Source organism: Theropithecus gelada, chromosome 6 (assembly GCF_003255815.1).
Source record: "Theropithecus gelada isolate Dixy chromosome 6, Tgel_1.0, whole genome shotgun sequence".
Taxonomy (NCBI): Eukaryota; Metazoa; Chordata; class Mammalia; order Primates; family Cercopithecidae; genus Theropithecus; species Theropithecus gelada.
The window spans coordinates 34,399,763-34,414,519 of record NC_037673.1 but is presented as its reverse complement, the minus strand read 5'-3'; the positions used below and the strand labels follow the sequence as shown (position 1 = coordinate 34,414,519).

Genomic DNA, 14,757 nt, shown 5'->3' with positions numbered 1-14,757 from the left:
TAACTCCTTAAGTAATTGTACCTATTTCATGTCATTTTAATTATGATTTTAACCTTGCCAGAATTCACCTGACAAGAGTTTTGTCAGGAATGAATTGAATTATCTTTGTAATGGGGCAGAAAAATGTATTTGGATTTTTTTTTTTTTTTTTTTTTTTTTTACTGTGTGTATGTTTTACTTTTTCAAAAAAAGCAAGAAGCAAGAGGGAAAACAATCCAGTGGAGGCTTCCAAACAGTTAAAAAGACTGCAGATTAAATGAGAGGAATTGTGGATTAAAGGACTGTGATTCAACTGCCCCAAAGTGGCTGATACTCGGGGCAGAGCTCAGGGTGAATCCAAGAGCTGGGAAAAGGAAATGATGTGAGACTTTGTGTGGAACAGTGCGGATAACTCACACCAGCTGAGCATAGCACAGCCTAGAAAACCCATCACACTGAAATGCTGTTGAACCGATCTTCAGAAGCCACACAGAGATGCTTCTGAATACACCAAAAATCAACACCAGAAGTGCAAAATGAAACAAGTTTATTATTTTCTCCAATAACTTCTGTAAATTACAAAGACAAAATACTAAACTACAGCATATAACTTTTCAATATTTAACCAGAGTACTCGTAATAAATACGCATCCGGAAACAAGATAAAAGGCTACACCTCGTCAGGCATCCTACAAAAATGTCTCAAGTTTTATATACTCTGCAGCATTTCTGTGCGGGGGCAGAAGGGGCTGTTTTGTATTTTCTGAAGTGCTGTGACAAAAGGTCCTTTCACATTTCTTTGGAGCATTTTTGAAATTGCTTAACTATAATTAAACAACTTAAGAAAAGTAACACCAAGCTTTAAAGCCATTTTTGCTTTGCTGTCATTGGTCCTCATCCAATACAGATCAACATATCATCCAGCACAGCCAAGCACCCACTGAGCCCAGGCAGCCCTGTGGGACGTAGGCCCTGTCAGAGCCGGCCCTGCTTTCAGTTAAATACTTTGGAAAGTCCTGGATTCTGTCTCTCTCCCTCAACAAGACTAATGCCATAAGGGAAGCTGCAAGCATGTTAGAAACATTTTGAACCTGAAAGTAAAGTGAACAGAAATATTTTTTCCCGAGACCTCTGCTATGCACCATAATATTACCATATCAGGGTTTTTAGCTTCAAAGTTGAAAAACAGATTGTTACTAACAGTCCTTCCAGAGATCATTTATGGGCGCTGGTAGAGTCAGGGCATTCAAAAACATTCAACGGTAAAATGTTGACGGGTAAACATTTCAACGGGTAAAAAGAGGATTTGCTAGATTCAGAAATGCGCTACAGTTCTGAAGACACCATGGCTGAAAGTTCTAGGGGTGTTGGTGGCAGCTCATAGAAGGTCTGGCATACATAACTACCTTTTGCTATAGCTGAAAACTTTAAGGAAAAAGTTACATTTTTAAAAAGTCTCAAGCATGGCTACCTAAAAAGTATTTTGTTAATATAATCTGTAATTTCACTTATTTAGGGGTTTAGATATGAAAACATCTTTATGAGCCAATAAAAATATTACAGAGAAAAAAATACTTTTACAAAAATTGAGGTTAAGAACTATGAGGCATTTCTTTTGGCTGTAAACACACAGTTTACTGTCCCTTGTTGAAACACAAATGTTTGGATTTCCTGAGCTTCACGGATAACAGCAGGAGGCAAGTTTGCATAGAAAATTTGCAATATGTCAACAATTTACTTAAAAAAAAGAACTTTTAAGGACAACTTGCTTTTGTTTTTAAGTTTCATATTTTAGTTAATAGCGCTCATCAAACTGAATATTGATAAGCACGGTGATAAGATATATAAGGCAGATGGGAAGAAAACATGGAATTAGAGTTTTTAAATCCACACGATACCATGATAAAGGGTTTTAAGCAGACACTTCACAACTAGTGCCATACTAATTTAGTTAGAAATTAAATCATGTTTTGGAATTGAAAGCCAAAGGCAAAAAGAGCTCTCATGTGCTGGATGGCACTGCCCAAGTACAGCAATGGAAGGAGCATATTCACTGCAGGAGGCCTCAGTACATCACTCGGTGGTGATGAAGCCACTCAGCGGGTCAGGTATGAAGGAGGGGGCCCCCCTGCCAGCATCAGGACCAGACCTCTGGGCGTGGCTGATCCCAGCTCTGGAATCTGAAGGGATGACGGGAACTTTCACCTCTGCTGGTTTGAAGTCTCTAAGTAGTTCTGAGGCAGGCAGTCTTCTCCTGGGACAAGTCCTCAGAAACCTTTGGAAAGGGAAGAAGCTACGCTAGGCCACAGTGCATACCACACATGAGAACAATGGCAGCGGCTGCCAACAACTCTGGATCTAACACAAAGACGGATGACAAGGGGGGCAGTGTCCTGCCAAGGAATCCACTTTACTTCTTTTGAGACTGGTTTTTACACATGGTAAGGATTTGCTTCAGTACTTTCTGGACATCTTCATCCATCTGGCCCTAGGATATTCAAACACAAGATACTCATTAGAACCTAAATTAAGCCATGGGACTTTCTTCTCTGGGGAATGAGATGGCTGACTGCAGTGAAGATCTGGGGTATTTTCCCCCATCTTTCACAGGAATGTCAGCCCTATCATTTTCCAAATTTCTATGAGGAACTGAGTCAAAGAAAGTGTCCTGCCTTCATCCAGCTGGAAGATGAGGTGGCAGTGTCTACCAAAACCCTCAGCAAAAGCTATCTGGGGTCTCAGTTGCAAATGTGAGTCCAGCAGCCAGCACACCAAGCATCATAGAGCCAAGGCAGCACTGGTAACTCTGAGGAGATCAGCATTGCTGGAAAATAAAGCCCTGGTCCTCCCAATGGAGGACCACATTGTCCCTCATTCCTCAATAAATGATGGGAGGGCAGGGCGTGGTGGCTCACGCCTGTAATCTCAGCACTTTGGGAGGCCGAGGTGGGTGGATTGCTTGAGCTCAGGAGTTTGAGACCAGCCTGGGCAACATGGCAAAGCCCCACCTCTGCAAAAAATACAAAAATTAGCCAGGTACGGTGGTAGGTGCCTGTAATCCCACCTACTTGGGAGGCTAAGGTGGGAGGATCACTTGAGCCCATGGGTTGAGGCTGCAGTGAGGAAAGATGATGCCATTACACTCCAGCCTGTGTGAAAGAGTGAGGCCCTGCCTTGAAAGATGGGGCTGTTCCTGGTAAACAGGGCATGAGGCTCCTGACACGGAACCCAAAGCAATGCAAAAGGCGTATTCGGGCTTTCCAGTGTAAAGGATTCTCCTCTAATTCTCGTTCATTCCACTAGTGAAATGATGGGAGTTCTGTCAACATCTGCTGCCATATTTCTTTAGGATGTCCACAGACTTCAAGGGGCATAACCATACCTGCACAGCATACAGAAGATGCATTCTGTAAACTGATATGACCTCCTGGTGTTGTTTCTTGCATTCCTAGAAAGGGAATATTTCACATTGTTAATAAGCTTAGGAGATCTTTAAAGAACAAAAACAAAAAACTATGAGAAAGCTGCAGTCAAATGCTCCCCCAAGTGGTCCCCTCCACTTTATGCTAGCATTGGAAGTTTCTAAAATTGTTGTGGCCTTACTGGCTTGTGTATTTCTGAATACTTGTCAATAATCTTAGGGAAAAGAGTCTTGGTATGTCAACTCTAGAAAAAACTGTATAAAAAGGAATTATTATAATCCCGTTTGGTTTTAAAAATATATGCACTTTGGGAGGCTGAGGTAGGCGGATCACTTGAGGTCAGGAGTTCGAGACCAGACTGACCAACATGGTGAAACCCCGTCTCTACTATAAATACAAAAATTAGCCAGGCGTAGTAGTCGGTACCTGTAATCCCAGCTACTCAGGAGGCTGAGGCAGGAGAATCGCTTGAACCTGGGAGGCAGAGGTTGCAGTGACCCGAGGTCGCGCCACTGCACTCCAGCATGGGTGACAGAACAAAACTCTGTCTCGAAAAAATAAAATATGTATATGTGTGGGTGTGTGTCTATATATATGTGTATACATGTGTGTATATATATGTACACATACTTATGGAAATACAGCTACATTAAATGTAAATATTGCAAGGAAATACATCAAATGTAAAAAGTGATTATCTCAGAGTTATTGAATTATGGAAAATTTTTATTTATAGGAACTTGTTAAGAGTTTTCTGTATTTTTCAACTTTTCTACAATGACCAAATATGTACCAATTTAATTTTAAAGTCTATTATTTTTAAGGGAATTATTGATTACCCACTATATGGCCAGTGTTATATAATCCTTGGGGAGCTCAATTATTTAGCTCTCAGTGTACCAAGGAGGCAAAGAGGCTGGTGGCCCCAGTCTCCAGTGGTTCCTCAATACAGCCGCTGATGCTTCTATTTCTCCTTGTTGAGCTATTATTCCAGTTCCTCTCAGTGGCTGTTTCAGGGGTCTTTATCTCTGAAACTCTTGTTCTAAGAGCCTGTCCTCTCAGAACATGATGAACATCATGAAAATTGAGACCATCATATATGGATTACTTCAAAAATGTACAAAAGTCCATAATACCCATTCTTCCTTCCCTCCATCAGTGTCAGAATATGAGGTATCTTTCCTGTTATTAAAGGACACTTTAAAACCCGTCCTTTAAGTTCACACCATAAGAAGGCACATTTGGCACTTCTCTGTGTTGTTCCCTCCCCACCTTTCAGCAATCCCTACTCAATTATTTATGATTTTATCTTTAGATCTGTCTTCCTTTCTATCCCTGCTTCTGTCATCATTTGCTTGGCTTCGATATCTGTGCGAATGATCCATCTAACACCTGAACCTCTCAGTTCCTCAACTTCAGCTTTAATAACGTGCTCCTCTTCGGTTCAGCAACTCCTCTCATGGCCGTAGCCCTGCGTCTGTCATTACCACCTCTGATATCTCAACTGAAAGCATCCCTCACCCTAACCACCACTTCCCATCTTTCCAGCAAACTTGCTTCAGGCTTCCCCCAACCCCTGCTGCGACTGCTTAGCCCCACCAGATACCTATCTACTTACTCACTTTTCTAGCAGCCAGTCTACTGCAGTCCAGATTCTACCCTCCTCCCCATTCCACTGGAATGGTTCTCACCAAGGTTCCCAAAAGCCAGCTAGTCCACGTGTCAGTCCTTGCTGAGTAACAACATATTCTTACTCAGGCCTTCAAGATTCAGCACAAGTATAACTCCCGTAGGAAGCTTTTCATGACTCAGCAAGATTGGGTAGACACATTTCCTTTGTATGTCCATGGTATGCTGGGCATCTCTTTGTTGATAACTTTATATAGAGTATAAACTCCATGAGGGCAGAGACTGAGTCTTATTCATTTTATATCATCAGCACCATGTATAATACTGATGTATAGTAAGAGCTCAAACATATGTTGCATAATTATAAGAATTACTGTATAAACCAATAGCACTTTACCTAAAAGTCTGTAATGCCATTTTATCAGAAACCTGACCTCACTACATTTAGGTCTATTCTGAAGAAATCATCAAATCCATGTTCTGTTTGTATATGGAAGCTAGAGACAGTCCAGGACAGACTAACTCTGGATTTTAGGTAGAAAACGTAATGTACCCATGCCAACTCAAACCTTAACAGATACTGTGGTAAGCTAAATAATGGCTCTCGAAAGATGTCCACATCCTAATTCCCAGAACCTGTGAATGTTACTTTATATGGCAAAAGGCATCTTGCAGATGAAGTTAAGGGTTTTGAAATGGAGAGGGAGATTATCATGGATTATCTAGGTGGGCTTTAGGTGTAATCACAAGGGTCCTTATAAGAGGGAGGCAAGAAAATCAAAGGCTGAAGGAGGAGATGGGAAGACTGAGCAGATGCTGGAGTGATGTGCCTCGAAGATGGAGGAAGGGGCCATGAGCCACGGAATGCAGGCGGCCTCTGGTAACTGGAAAAGGCGAGGAACCAGCCCTGCCAACAACTTGAAGTTAGTCCAGTGAAAGCGATTTTGGACTTCTGTTCAATGCAACTATAAAATAATTCACTCATGTTGTTTTAAACAAATTTGTGGTGATTTGTTACAGTGGACCCAGGAAACCAATTTAGATAAGGAAGGGCTTTCCTGGGTGAAATAAGGAGAGGGGCCAAGAAGCAGCTTCAGATATATAGAGATGCAACTACTAGAGATCCTGGCCCCTAACAAGAAAAAGCTCTTGCCACTGCCAGAGATGGGGAATGTTGCAGAAAAAGGAGAAGGGGCAAAAAGGGTATGAGTGAGCACGTAGTCTCCTCCCACTGTCCTGTCGGTTCTTTCCTTCGCAGTGAATATCTGATCCATTGCATTGCTGATAACGACTGAGAATTCCACCAGTGGCTTCCTCTTTCGCCCTCACTGAAGAAATCAGTCAACTGCTCATTGAAGTACATTCCTTTGGGCTGGGAATCTTTTTGTTCACGCACACTTGCCCTAGCAGCTGAGATGGTACGGAATCTGCCAGGCCCTCCACCCCAAACCAGGCAGCAGAAGCAAGCCCGCTCACCGCCAGCTGGTTCTGGAGCTGTTTGACTTGCTGCTGCAGTGCCTCCAGCTGCTGACTCTGCCTTTTGGATGAGCTTGTTGAGTAGGAGAGCTGGGAGAGGCTGTTCAGGGCCTCCTTCAATTTGGTGACTTCCTTTGACATCTCGTTTATCTAGGAACAAAGGAAAATGGTATTAACAGGCAGTAACATGTCTGCAAAGCAAAATTTCATATATTTCTAAGCCTCAAACACAGTCATCTCTTTTGGTCTCTGGGACTTAAGACTTTGGAACAATTCCCTTTTAATACATTTAAATTAAAAAACTCATAAAATGAAACAGATAACAAAATCAGGCAAACTAACAAAGCCCACCGCATCCATTAGGTTCAGATAAAGGCCCTTGAATTACATATTATGTTTTGGTGATGGTGGTAACAAAAGCTGTGATGTTGGTTTCCTATTTTAAAAGGGGTATGATTGAAAAAAAAATCAGAATTAGGATTTTAGGCTTTATTTGGAGACAGCTATATTACATCCAATACCGCTGACATGGGCGATCAGGAATAAGGCCTAGGAAGCCTGCTATCTCTGGACATCTTTCTTTAAAGTAAACACAAGTAACTCCCCACCGTACCCCACCACTCGCTAATCCCTGTTTCCCTGGCTGGTAAAGCTCTTTTGAAACACTCATTACAAAAGAATAAAGATAAGTAGTCTCTAATGAATGCCATTCGGAACCTCTGAGACAGGGGACTAGAGATGCAGAGCTGACTGAGGTGTGGAACCATCCCCCCGAACTTTCCCTTTGCTTCCCTCCTTCCTCCAGCAGCATGACCAGCACCATCTCCTGTGTCCAGTGCCATCTTAAACTGCTGGGTCGCCACATTCCTCTTCCTCTCCTATATACCTGTCAAAGGAGGGGCCGGCGAGAGTAGCTTTTACGCTGACTTGAGGGGAAGCTGATGGACCTTAGGGAAGCAGGATTAAGTCTAGGAGTATTTTAGTTTCACATTATGGAGGAATCTGTTCTGAATCCAAAAAAATAACTTGAAGTTTGGGGTGGATCACAAATACTTTTCAGTTTGCAAGTTCACTTCTGATCCCCAACACTGCCAAAGCTTCTGTAAAATGATTTTTGAAGGACAAATATGCATCACATATGTGAAAATGCTTTAGTATAAGGAGAAGTGGCCAAAGATTGATGTTTGCTTATTTATTATTTTTTGAGGCAGGGTCTTACTCTGTTGCCCAGGTTAGAGTGCAGTGGCGTTGATATGGCTCATGACAACCTTGACTTCTAGCGCTCTAGTGATTTTCCTGCCTTAGCCTCTTAAGTGGCTGGGACTACATGCTCGCACCACCATGCCCGGCTAATTTTTAAATTTTTTGTACACATGGGGTCTCACTATGTTGCTGAGGCTGGTCTCAAGCCATCCTCCCATTATGGCCTCCCAAACTGCTGGAATTAGAGGAGTGAGCCACTATGCCCAGCAGATGTGTTTTTAAAATATAAATACCCAACAAACTATTCTTTTTTTTTTTTTTGAGATGAAGTCTTACTCTGTTGCCCAGGCTGGAGTGCAGTGGCCTGATCTTGGCTCACTGCAACCTCCATCTCTTGAGTTCAAGTGATTCTCCTGCCTCAGCCTCCCTAGTAGCTGGGATTACAGGCATGTACCACCACGCCCAGCTAACTTTTGTATTTTTAGTAGAGATGTGGTTTCACCATGTTGGCCAGGATGGTCTCAAACTCCTGACCTCAAGTGATCTGCCCACCTCAGCCTCCCAAAGTGCTGGGATTATAGGCGTGAGCCACCACATCTGGCCAATCCAACAAACTATTCTTAATGTGGCTTTGGGGACAGATAAAGTTCATGTGCAGAGTCTCTGAGCGTTCACTCCAGTTTAGTGCCAACACTAGAAGTATTTAATATAGTAAAAGCCAAAGAGACTAAGACTTATTGCTAGAAACCCAACAGCAATGCAGTTTCACCAACCTTTTTATCCTTATCTTCCTCCAGTTTTGAAGAGCTCTCAGAATATCTTTTCATTTCTGCAAGTTCTTCCTGAGCTTGCTGGAATTTTTGCAGAAGTTCATTTACTTCTTGCTCTTTGGATTTCAAGAGAGTCTGAATATTTTCCTTTTCTCTTTTCACCTGTGAGACCTCACTTCTAATCTGGGCAACCTCTGAATGGACCTTCTCTTTCTCTTTCACTGATTCCTTTAATTTCGATGCCAACACACTCACTTCGCTCTCTAAGGATGACTGGAGCTTTTCATAGGAAGACCGGGGTACCATTGCATCAGTCATAGCAGCTTTCTCTTCTAAGAGTTGTTTCTCCAGCTTTGCTACTTCCACTTCCTTGCTTGCAAGGTGTTCCTTAAGATTGCTTATTTTTTCTTCCATCTCTTTTGCTGCAGTCCGCAGCGTGGTTATCACTTGCAAATGTTCTGTGATAGAGACAGAGTTCTCTTTCTGTGCGTCGACCAGTTGTTTGAGCTGGGTCAACTCGTTCAACACTTTTGAATACTGAGACTTCATTTCGGACAGTGCATCTTCTGCTTTAGCCCTGGACACGTTTGTCAATTGCATCAGTTTCTCATGCTCTGCTTTATGGATATATTCGGCGGTGATATCCTCTAGAGATTTCCTCTTCCTGTAATCCTCCAGTTCAGCCTGGGCTTCTTTGTACAGCTGTGACAGCTCGCTCACCTGTTTGTTGAGTTCATCTATCATCCTATTCATGGCTTCTTTCATGTCCTCAGCTTCATCACTGGCTTCCTGTGTCATCTGACTTTTTAGTGTATCTTTTAATTTCATGATTTCTTCTTGGGCCTCTTGGTATTTCTCAAACAAAAATGCTTTCTCCTTATTCATGTTCTCAATAACAGAGCAATATGAACTTTTCATTTCCTCGTACTCTTCCACAGGTGGCTTAATCACTGTACCTTTCTCCCTCTCTACCAGCTTTTCCTCTAACTCTCTTACTTTCTCTTTATTTCTTTCACTTTCTTCTAATGCATTCTGCAGATCCTGCTTGAGCACATTTATTTCCTCTTCCGTGACCCTCAGCTCGTGGAGATGTGAATAATTATCCATGCTCTCAGGCGAGACAAGACCCAGTTTCATCTGCTTCTGCACACTAAGGACTTCTTTCATAGCCTCCTCGTATTTGCTCTGAGTTTCTTTAAGTTTCTGGCTGAGGTCAGAGCTGTTCTCGGAAATCTCAGTGTTGTTTAAGCATACCAGTTCTGCCCTTCGGGACTGGAGTTCAACCTGTAGCTGTTTTCTCTCTGCTTCAGAGCTCTCTAATCTCTTCTGTAAATCTTGCAAAATCTCTTGCAGTTGCTGAATTCTGACGTCACTGTCAGTCGTGGATTTACCTAAAGCATGTATTAAGACAGGTGGAGATGATTTGGAGTCTGGGGGAGAGGTTTCACCAGGTTTTCCCAGGGATGGGCCCAAGTCAGTTTGGGTGGAATGATATGAGTCAAAGCTTAGGTCTGCTTCTGCCTCCTTGGGTGATTTGGCCTAGGAAAAAAAGCAAGAATTAAATAATACCAAAGGGGTGGTTAGCGAAGCCAGCAACTAGAATGAGAGGAGTAAATCTGCAACTTTGATATGGGAGAGTAGCATGATCACTTTGCCTGTGTATTCTCATGCCATGAAAAAAGATGGTCTCGGACATGAGTGGGACTAATGACACAAAGCTTGCTTTGGGTTCTATTGGGACAGATGATTTGTGTCACTTTGAAAACAATAACATTGTTTACAAAGCCTCCGATTCAAAATTTTACTTCTTTTATCATTCTGCTTATCAAGAGGGGTAATGGATATATAGTACAGCTATTTCTTCTTCTTATTTTTTGGTACAGCCATTTCTTATCACGCTCTTAAACCTGTTAAGTGATCAACTTTACTAAATGAATGGATAATATTATATATATATGTACACATACACACATATAATTTAAAACATAAAATTTTAATGTATATATAAAATCAAAATATAAAATTTTATATATAAAATTATACGTATCATTCTATGTATATAGTATTTTTATATAGAATTTTTCTATAAATTTTGTTTACATTTATTTATATAATTAAACATATAGAATTTTTAATACTGATCATACTATGTATATAATCATATATAATTTACCAGTTGAATAATTTACAGAAAGAGTTAATGAATAACACTCTCATGAAACGAATAATCTGAAACTATAAGATACTTAAAGCTAATATTTAAAAAGAAACTAATGTACACATTTAAAACAAAATACATCTGACTACTGAAAAGACCAAGAGCTTGACTCTACAGAATAGTCCATGACAGCAATCTATTTATATACCTGTAATTTATCTTGTAACTCCTTATTGTGTAAGGTAAGGGAAGCAACTTTTGCTTGCAATAGGGCAAGAAGATCTTGTTGGTCAGCTTCAGAACTTATATCCAATAAGCTATCAGCACCTTGGGAAAGAGAAAGACATTTAAAATAACATAAAACAATTAAACTCTTATTTCTCTATCCTGAGACAAATTCACTTGCTAGCCTAATCCAGTTCTTCTTCCTGGTCCTAACTATAAAACGCCCTAGCAACTGGACGGATGAACTAAAATTTTCATGTACTGGGGTTTCCTTACTGTGGATTGCTAGCACAATACTGGATACATGTGTATACAAGGCAATTCTGAAAATTGATGAATTTGGTCATATATTTCCTATTCATTTGCTTAAGTGTCACATCTAGTTGTTTTTGGTTCTTCCCTGTGCCTTATAAGTCTCAATTCTGGGAACTGTTTTAGAAATGTCTCTGGAATCTGGTTTATTTCTTTGCCCCTACCACCATTACCGTAATTCAGACTCTATCACTTTACTTGGAAACCCTGCAAACAGCTTCCCAACAAATCTCTGCCCCCTCCTCTTCCCAGTGAAACTGTACCCTGCACAGCAACGTCAGACCAGTCTTCCTAAAACATACCTTGATTGGGTCATTCCTTTGGGTCAAGTGCTTTCATTATTTTCCCTCCAAAAATAATTTTCAGATTCCTTTATCTGGGTTCAGACCGCTATGATTTGGCCCCAGTCTACTTCTTCAGGTTCATGACGCTGCTACTTTTCTAGATTCTGGTTTTCCTGAGATTCATGGTTCCCATCACACACTCTACATTCTCAACACATGGCTGATTCTTTCATTCTTTATCCACAGGATCGCCCTGCAGAATCTCTCTGCCTAGAGAATTCTTAGGCATCATGTCAAACTTTGCCCAGTACTTGAAGCATTCAATGACCACTCTAGCATGAAACTGTCTTCTCTGAATCCCACATTAATCCCTGTTGGTAACCACAACTTTCTGACATCCTACTGATTATCATGCTGAAATTACAACTTAAGGAGTGCTATTCAAGGTGCTCACTGAGACGGCAAACTTCCTCCAGAAGGCAATGCAATGTACTGCTTCCTTCATCTAGAAAGTCCTACAAAAAATATGTCAGCTGGACAAAACAATGTGCTTAGTGAAGTAACTGTGTGAATTTCTCGTCCAAACTTAATATTATCACTTCTTGAGGTGGAATCTTGCTCTGTCACCCAAGCTGGAGAGCGGTGGCACGATCTCGGCTCACTGCAACCTCTGCCTCCCAGATTCAAGCGATTCTCCTGCATCAGCCTCCCAAGTAGCTGGGACTACAGGTATGCTCAATAATTAACTACTACATAAAATCTCAATAATTTTATGTAATAGCTAATTTTTGTATTTTTAATAGAGACGGGGTTTTGCCATGTTGGCCAGGCTGGTCTCGAACTCCTGACCTCAGGTGATCTGCCCACCTCGGCCTCCCAAAGTGCTGGGATTACAGGTGTGGGCCACCATGCCCTGCTCAAACTCCCTAATTATTATAGCTAGTATATACTTTACCCACACTTTGAAAAGCACTGATCTGCTTTTTATTTTCTCACAGTCATGTAATGCAAAGATGAAAACTTTAATCTTAACTTGGAAGGATGCAAAATGACCTTTCTTCATAGAAATCCTTGCTTCTCATCATAAGTCTGATGCCTAAATCCCAGCTTTCTGAGTTTCCTTGACATGAAGTCTGGTGAGTGTGAAATGAACTAGGGAATTGGGAGCATAAATGCAATTCTAAGAAATAAAAGCTATTTCTAAGATACAGTGAATGTTTTTTGAAGTACCCAATGTAACATTTGTTTAGTTATATCAACACTGATCTCTGCCAGGAATTAGAAAGTTTAATGTTTCTAGGGCCATGTGTGGTGGCTCATGCCTATAATCCCAGCACTATGGGAGGCCAAGGTGGGAGGATCACTTGAGCTCAGGAGCTTGAGACCAGCCTGGGCAATACAGTAAGACCCCATCTCTAAAATAAATAAACATCTACATATATACACACATAAAAAATATTTCTAAGTTCTACAAATTAAAGGCTCCAAACACCTATGAAGTATACAACAGATTAAGACACTGAATGCTAGAGCAAAAATGGACCTTTGAAATAATTTTTTCTACATTTTAAGTGGATTCTAAAGATACTGTATTACATTCTTAGAGGGTAAATTATTCTTAGGAGGCACTCTTTAACAGACACAATGAATTAAATCCTATGATCATAAAGGCAATATGATTACATATGATTTCATGAACATTCTTGTCTTTGCGTGTGTCTACTTAAGATCCACAGTAGGAAAGTTAGATGGGGACAGTCATGGAGGTGGCATGGTGGGTTCTCCCTTCATGAAATCATGTGCTGCTCAGCTGCAAAGAGTGTGGTTAGCAGACAGCAGAAGCCTATGGACCTCATCTGAAAATAATGTTTTTAAATGCGTAAGAGAAAATATACAGGCTACAGTAACTTAAGAGCTTATTTGGTAACAATAACAAGAACTGGCAGCAGGTCTCATAACTGCCGTAATTTTTAGCAGCAATATTGTAAGCATTTCAAGATATCTGCAGTCACACTAAGGTGACAGGAGTTCTCTTGGTGACAAAATCACTGGTCTACTAATATCACTGGGGCTTCTTGCCTGTATTCATAATGGAAGGAACTGCTAACATATAGTTTGGGACAAATGAAAATAAAGATGTATTTTTCAAAATTCAAATTCAGAGACTCTTTAAAATGCAGGTGAAGGCACCCTGAAGTACAGAGCGCATCAGCCTGTGCATTACTGGCAGCTCTGTGTGGACATGCTGGCTCGTGACCTTTTTACACAGTACCCCCGCTTGGCCTTTGCTCTCTTTAAATGGACATGAAATAGTTGGGTTGAAGGAAAAAAAAAACAGATGCTTCCTCATCTTACCTGTAGTACTGTCACTTAGTCTGTCTTTGTTTTCTCGTATAGAACTGATCTCAGCCTATTGAAACACAAAAATGACTTAGAGAACATTTCTGAATGTAACATTGCACAAAAGAATCAAGCAGACTTTCCTCCTTGAGCTTATGCAGAGCAGATCTGGCATTATCCTACTAGAAAAGCAGCTAGAAAATCTCAAAGAAAGAAGATATTTTAAGCCATAAATGAGTAAAAGTGACAATTATCCACTAAGTTTAATTTCTAAAACATTAGAAGTTCCAGAGGGTATATCAGAAGTTTCATTTAGTGAGGACAATGCAAATATATTTAAGATTACAGTAATTTTATATAATTGCTAATTTACTGAGTTATGTACTAAAAACTGAGACGCAAATACTGCTTTCATAGTGAAGTCAAAGAGAAGTTCTATATGTCTGCATTATACATTGATTGAAATATTTTAAAGCAGATTTTTTAGCTTGATCATTTCATAAGTTATCTGCTATTAATTATTAACCTTTCTAAGGGAAATGGCAATAAATATCATCTAGTCTTAGATCGGCAATAGATTCCCTAAAGATTTTCTCTAATCCTTTGTCCCTGAATATCTGTTAACATACTGTAAAAATTCTTGGAACTTCAAAGCCATACTCTCATTTCAAAACATTACAGTGACTTGCTAAAAATTACAATGTGGCATCCGAATGAGCCAGTCAATGATAAGATAATTTTTCCGCCAAGATACCTTTGTAAAAGCCCAAATGCTAAACAATAAAGTGGATTATTTTTAGTAAGCGCTGAGCTTTACAAAAAGCAGTCCTTTCACTTTTATAACAAATTTACTTGTTTTTATATTCTCCACTATATAAGGTATAATAAACTGCATCCAGCTAAAGTTTACAAGTTGAGGAGGTTTTGACAGATGTATACCTATGGAACCAAGACTGTAG

At 40.4% G+C, this 14,757-nt stretch overlaps 1 protein-coding gene across 4 annotated transcripts in view; it reads right to left on the bottom strand.

Moving 5' to 3' along the window:
- Positions 1–509: 509 nt before the first annotated feature.
- RAI14 (retinoic acid induced 14) overlaps positions 510–14,757 on the bottom strand; it is a 173,790-nt gene continuing 159,542 nt past the window's right edge. For all 4 annotated transcript variants that reach the window (XM_025387839.1, XM_025387842.1, XM_025387840.1 and 1 more), the window contains 6 exons: positions 13,814–13,868; positions 10,846–10,964; positions 8,483–10,018; positions 6,507–6,656; positions 3,362–3,427; positions 510–2,467 (listed from right to left, as the gene is read on the bottom strand). In XM_025387839.1, coding sequence (XP_025243624.1) covers positions 2,390–2,467; positions 3,362–3,427; positions 6,507–6,656; positions 8,483–10,018; positions 10,846–10,964; positions 13,814–13,868 — 2,004 coding nt within the window. In that variant the 3' untranslated portion in view covers positions 510–2,389. The remainder of the gene's footprint in view (positions 2,468–3,361; positions 3,428–6,506; positions 6,657–8,482; positions 10,019–10,845; positions 10,965–13,813; positions 13,869–14,757) is intronic.